This window comes from Papilio polytes, unplaced genomic scaffold (genome assembly GCF_000836215.1).
Source record: "Papilio polytes unplaced genomic scaffold, Ppol_1.0 DF823923.1, whole genome shotgun sequence".
Taxonomy (NCBI): domain Eukaryota; kingdom Metazoa; phylum Arthropoda; class Insecta; order Lepidoptera; family Papilionidae; genus Papilio; species Papilio polytes.
Genome location: NW_013525281.1, coordinates 4,749,798 through 4,756,758, shown reverse-complemented (window position 1 = coordinate 4,756,758; position 6,961 = coordinate 4,749,798). Strand labels below are relative to the sequence as shown.

The window sequence follows — 6,961 nt, the reverse complement described above, 5'->3', positions numbered from 1 at the left end:
AAAATAACATAACATACCCTGGGCACTAGGCTCTTTATGTTTCCTTTCTCTTTAACAAGTAGGTTACGCATTGCCAGCTCAAAGTATCGACGTCCCAGTACTGGGAACAGGTCTTTTCACTGGGGAGAGTATTAAAGTACCCATACAAAGGTATAAAATAATGTGAAATATGATAATAAGCTACGGGCAGTAAAGTGAAAATCCAAATGGACTATGTTTTCATACATTATTCTATACGATATATAATTTAACGGTAGCAAATAAAATATTTACTTATCATACTTTTAACGTTCGTAAATTTATATTTTTCATTATTCTATGTTAATTTTTTATATAATAATAAGAAAAAATATATATTGAAGATTCGTTTAAATGGTCCATTAAGGACTTTGAGAGTGAAATTTAAGTACTTTTACTAGTTAAGTTAGTAGATTAATTCCCCCTCATCGATGTTTCTCATTTAATAATCTGCTTTTACTTTCACTGATTTTTCCTGCTGTTTCCGAAGAAAATAATTACCTTATTTAGAAGTAACCAATGATTAAAAAATATTAACAAAACAGCTTGTCTAGATTATCAATAGCTAATTATAAAAGAGTCCCCGTATTTTCGGGAAACAACTATCGCATGGTCAACACATTAATTTAGTTAAAAGGCACAAAAGAGATTCGCACCCTTTATAACGGAATAACATAACATAAAACGCTAAAATAATCTATACTAATATTATAAAGAGGTAAGAAGGGCCGATTTCAAAAATGCTTTCACCATCAAAAAGTTACGTTTTCAGTGAGGAAATATGTAGGTTGATTTTTATTATTTCACGCGGACAAAGTCGCGAGCAACAGCTAGTGTAAATATGTAGTTACTTTGGATGTTATTTTTATTCTTAAAATAAGTAAATTCGTGATATTAAAGTCGTTTAATATTTAAATTTTATAGAATCGCAGTCTGTGGAATTGTTTACACAGCTTGGCGTAACTTCAATATAAAAGAGAAATGGAGATAAAAAAGTTGGTAAATAAAGTCTGGGAAGTCAGAAATAGTTCGTTTTTTATTACAGTAGGCCCGTCACAACAAAAGGGGTCTGAAGATCGTTCGAGGTGTGAGCAAACAGAAGTGATATTCAATTGTTCTTTTTCAAGAGTCCCCCCTCGCTTATGACGTGAGATCTACAACGGTTTTATTGGAGCCATTTTGCTCTTGTTAACATCATACCGGCAGAATGCAACGAGGATTTCAACGGACGACGGCGTGACCATTGTCATGTAAATTTGATTTCGAAAGAAATGCAAACTTCGCAGGAACGGATGAATATTTCAAATTACCCGACGCTTTCATTGCGGGAAATATTGTTCAATTTGTGCGTCTGCTCTTTCTTTGTTGACTTTGTGGATGAATCGATGTTTTATCGTTTATTGCCTTAATACCATTAAAACAATTCGAGTATTATTTACTTATAAAATTCTAATACGTATTTAAGTAATATAGTCTATTAAATTTACTAATATACAAAATGCAAAAGTTTGTGGATGGATGTTTGTAGCCTAAACTGCTGATTTCGATGAAAAATAGCGTAGATGTAGAGCAAAGTCTGGAAGATCAATTTGGTAACTTACTTTTGTTTTTATAATTCCTCGCGGACGAAAGCTAGTCGTATCATATTGCATTTGTTTTATTTTGTACAAATTCTTTAGCATGATGTTAGTACTTGGAATTGGTAATGAGTGTACGCTAAGTAAAAGTTGCAGGTAAAGAGAGTGTGTTCTGTATTTCATGAAAGTTGTATGGTAAAACCTCTGAAATATGCATCGCGAGGATTAGCATGAACTAAATTCGGGGCCATGTAAATACAGGAGTTCGTAGCGCGATGCTACGTGGTGCTACGCGGCGATACACGGCGCGGGCAGATGTCATACCGTGTTTCTACGTGTAACTAGGGATGTGCCGTCACTAATATTACTGATTGTGATTACTAATTTTTGAGTTTGATTTATTAGTACAACCTGTCCTTGGATATTTAAATTGTCTAGTGATAATCACTGTAAGTTTGTTAATTTAAAAATGTTGTCGTTTTAAGTTATATTTTTAAAACCGGGAAAAATAGTGTATGGCTAAAGCTTATGCCTTTAAAGAAAAACAAAATGTACCCAAAGAAATCTTTAAGTGTATACATATTGTTTTTGATCTTTTTGAATTGGTAATTAATGCAACTGTGCAAGATTAATCTATGTTAAAGTTAAATCATAAAAAAAAATTGTATCGATATAATGTCCAATAACTACTCATCACTACGGATTTATAAAATGGCGACTGTAGGCCGGCGGGCGCGTGGGGTGTTTTTAAGTCTTGCCTCCATCCAAACACAAGCCAAAAATCTTTATAAATGCAAAGGGGACGGCACTATTGAGCCACGTAGTAGGAGGGAAAGGGATAAAACAGGTGCATCCGTGTTAGCTTTGCGGTCTTAGTAGATACAGCACGTTCTTGCCGCTTCAGACGCTGCGGTTAGGGGTACCTAAACTTTTCTACGAATTGGAGTGGAGTTGGGAAAAACAAATAAGTAAGTATCTCATTTGAATGTATAACTTGGGGCCTTTTTAAAACGAAATAGGTGTTTCCATGCAGATGTATTCGTGTACCGTGTTAAATTTTAAATGTAAAGATGTAATGAAAATGTTTAAAAACAGCTAAATGACTGTAAATGTTTCAGCAAAATGAAGAATCTTGAATTAAATTTGGGATGCGCATTATATTTTAACATTTTCATGTAATTAAAAGTGAACAAATATTTCTTTAAACATTGTATAGAGTTTGTTTATAATCTGTTGATAATTAAATAAACAGGATAAAGGAAATCTTACCTGCTGCCGACCAATAAATAGTTCCCATCTCTTAATAATAATCTAAAGTAGTCTGTGTGAGTCTCATTTCCGAGGAACTTGTGTGTGTCATCGACCCCTGAAACAACAAAACGAAATGTTATTAAAAATAATTACAATGTTACAAACTCGCAAAAACATTCAACATATAACAATATACACCAAGGAATAATGTAACTAAAAATTGTAATCATCACATTTAACAAAAATATTGCAGTTTTCATTACACACCTGAAATAAAACTATGGCAGAACTATTTAGTCTCGCTTTGATTTCTATGAGATTATATGAAAGTGCATACACTACTCGATTTTTAGTGCAACTAAACAGTTGAATGGGCTGCGAAACAATCGACAATCGCACAACACTTGTGCGATCGTTTAGTCTGTGTGCGCTCGCTATTAATATGGTAACAATTATACATTCAGAACAATTATTTTATTATCAGCTAACGTGGTTAGCACGAACCAGTATTACGGTAATAATAAAAATGTCGCAATAATGCCATTCGCTTTAGAAGTATTATTTTAGACTATAAATAAAATAGCGTTTTTAACTTAAAATTCAACTTGACGTAAATTCAAATTAGCACTTTAAATTAAGTAGTTTGAATATTCCAATAACTTCTTTTTATTTTGATAAAATCAAAAATTTGCCTACCCTTTTTCGTGACAACTAGGTTATACGAGTATAAGTTGAAAGTGAAAACAATTGTTTTAGTATGGTAAAGAAAGCAATAAGTAAAAAAATATCTATTCTCTCAAAGCATTTCACAATCAATTCGAAGAAATTGAATGTTTGTGTATGCGAGATCCAATGGCGGGAACATTCTCGCTGTATCAATTATGTTAAAAGCCGCGAGAGAAGTTTCAATTTGATCTTATTAGTATTTTGTTACGATATCCGACGGTCTGAGGAATTTGCCTTTCCATTACCCAGTCGGTGGCAATTTACTAAGCTCACTCGCTCGAGAACGTGGAACGTGATGCCTTAACGCATGTTGGAGAATTCCTTTATACTTCGCACTTTACACGTAAGAAATAAGATGGAAGAAATATATTTATACAGCAAAAATATAAATTTAACAAAAAGACAGTATTCAAGCTGAGAAATCTTAGGCTTTGTTCTCTTTTGCAGCCAAAATAGAGCCTTCAAGAGGTACAAAAACTACATGAGGTTTGCAATCTTAGAGGACCTATCTATGCTACGCTTATATCATTATTCATATGACAAAAATAACAAAGATGTCTTAAAAAAGTGTTATAAACAGTTAAACTATTGCTAATTAAATATTTAACAATTTAGGTTTAATAGCTACAAAGTTCTAATAGGTTACCGTTCCATATGAAAATGACTGATTAACCCGATAAATCACAATTGCAAATAAGCAAATGAACAGAGCTGTACAGCTTCCCGCAGTAATTCAGTTGAGTTATTTTTAGAATGTTCAATGTTTTGTGGAAATTTCGAAAACATCATTTTGTCGGTAATATTTTGAGTACGCTCACGAATACGTCAAGTGAAGCTTAAAGGAGTTACGGTTTGACGATTTTGCCATTTAGGGAACGAGTTAAGATATCGACGATTTATTTTTATAAGTACATTATTGAAAATATGTAAGAGAATATGGAAAAATGTTTTGACTTAGCGTTTTCCGTATAGACGTAAAACTTTGCTTCTTCGTTAACAAGATAACGACTAATTTGATTTTAAATTTTAATAAAAAAGTAAATCTTAAGAAAATAACAAAAAAGAGTGTACGTAAGTACTGCAGCTTTACTTTCACCCATTTCAATGTGACAATTCGTAAAATAAACAAGGAGAAAGTAAAGCTTTCTAAGGACATCTGAACTATCATTATTTATTCAAAAAATATCTTCGTTCACTACGTGCTTGGGAAAAAAATGAAGCATGATACGCGATGATATGCAAACATTCCGGCAGGGTACACACGTGTGCAGATCAACTAAATGTTGGCCGAACATGACCTGGAAATATAGTTAGGCTGAGAACACACGATTCAATCGGATACGGGATACTATGGCTTCCGAAGAATGCAGGTTTCAATAAAAAAAATTGAAGATCGCAAACAACAACCCATTCATAAAGACGCGTAATATAAGTGAGCACAGCTAAAAACCGAACAGTAACAGCTTTACAAATAAACGGGTTATAGTAAACTTAGGAATAAACTGGATATAAGCAAATATTAGTACAAATTTTGCTTATATGGTACTCAGTTTATTCCTAAGTTTAACTATAACGCGTTTATTTGTAATGCTGTTAGTGTTTAGTACTAGGTAATCTTATTTCTTCGTAACTCCTAAAACCCGACGGATAATATCAGATACTTCACAGCCGTTCCTAAAATGAAAGAGCTCAACTGTGCATGAAACAATATTCATAAAAACCTTCTAAATTTACTGTTTGTAACGCAAAAGCTTCCAAGTGAGAATAAAATGAAAGGCAAATCTCTCTGACGGCACGTACGATGAAAGCAGAGATTACGAAATTGAACATTTTATGACGAAGGATGTAACGATTCCAATTCAAATGGTACACGATTGGATATCGCTATTAAGAAGACGTCATGACGTCTCAATTCATTCATCTTTTACGCATCTTTTGCTATCGGATACATATTACATATACAAATATCAAGTACCAATGTAATGCAGCAACATATAAATGTAGAAATTTGAGGTTATATCTGAATTTCCATGGCCCTCTACAAGATTGATGTTTCTTACTAGTTTACTTAAACAAGTTGGGTAAAATAAGTGTTATTAAGCACTCTTTTTGGGTAGATCCATTCAAATTGTTCATATTTATCGATACAATTTGCCGTAATCTCCTTAAATAATTGGCAAACCTTAAAAGATATCCAGGATGAGATTGTTCAAAGATAAAACGAATTTTATACATTTAAAAGTGAATAACATTCTTTAATTGTTACCCTGGGTGTAATTTCATGGTTTCCGGAGCAAACTAAAATTGTCTTAATTACCATAAAATACAGTGCAAATTTAAACGTAGACCATCTTTTGAAGTAATACAATGAAGATACAAACAGATAATGTTCACCATGTTCCCGCTAATCGCGCTCCAAGGGAACATTCAAACTCTAATTGGTCTGCTAACGTTATTAAGATATTTTAAACCATAATTTCCTTTTTCATACTTTTTAGAATAGCATTTTCTACTTTTTAGTAAGCATCTGCTATTGTTTGTTTCATAAAACATTTTTTAAGGGATAAAGGCAGAAACACACAATCGTATTTTCATAACGTGGCTAATGAACGAGCGGCCACCTGAATTTACAAAAAAGGTGAAGCGACCATTGCCGTAGACGTCCACAATTGCAGATGCGTTGCCTACCCTTAATTGACGCAGGAAAGACGTACATAAAAAGGATATTTCCCCTTCTTATGCGTCTCCATCATCAAATCCACTTTTCCTTCCTATCGTATGTTGTGTCATAAGAGCTTTAGTTCAGTAAAGTAAGCAAATGTTGCAACTAATAAGAAATTAACTTTAATTTGTGTTTAAATGTCAAGTGAGCTATCTACAGTGTGTCGTTACGTTCGCTTGTATACTTTGAGCCGATGCGAGATCCCTGAGGAGCCATTCGATCAGTAATGCGGCTCGTTATCGTCGACAACTTAATGCCTCTCTCGTTTACACTCCTTGCACCTATCGTGTGTTACTGCATTAACCTAATTATACTAACACTGCTGTTTAACTGTCATGCATGAGTTAATCTTTTCACTCTCGTTTTTTTTCTTTGTATTACATCTCTGTATAGAGTCGAATATTTGGGTCTGTTTTACCTCACCTGTTCACCTCAAGATGGCAAAACCGCAAGGAAGATGACGATACGGCATTTATATGACAGTACCGAACACCTCACTTTAGTAGGCGCGTGCATAAAAGCTGGAATCCCACTCGGTCTCGTTCATTTTGTCCAAAATTTTAGAGATTAATGGCATTGATACTCTGCCCTATGTGTTGACCGGATTTAATTCTTATTTTTGGTTATTGTAAACGATGTTTTACTTATAATAGTATAGTAATCGGTA

The 6,961-nt window shown here is 33.5% G+C and overlaps 1 protein-coding gene across 1 annotated transcript in view; it reads right to left on the bottom strand.

Moving 5' to 3' along the window:
- Positions 1-6,961, bottom strand: part of LOC106102484 (semaphorin-1A) — a 238,103-nt gene that overhangs the window by 30,882 nt on the left and 200,260 nt on the right. Inside the window, 1 exon segment of the mRNA XM_013281981.1 lies at positions 2,865-2,961. Within this exon segment, the coding sequence (XP_013137435.1) occupies positions 2,865-2,961 (97 nt within the window).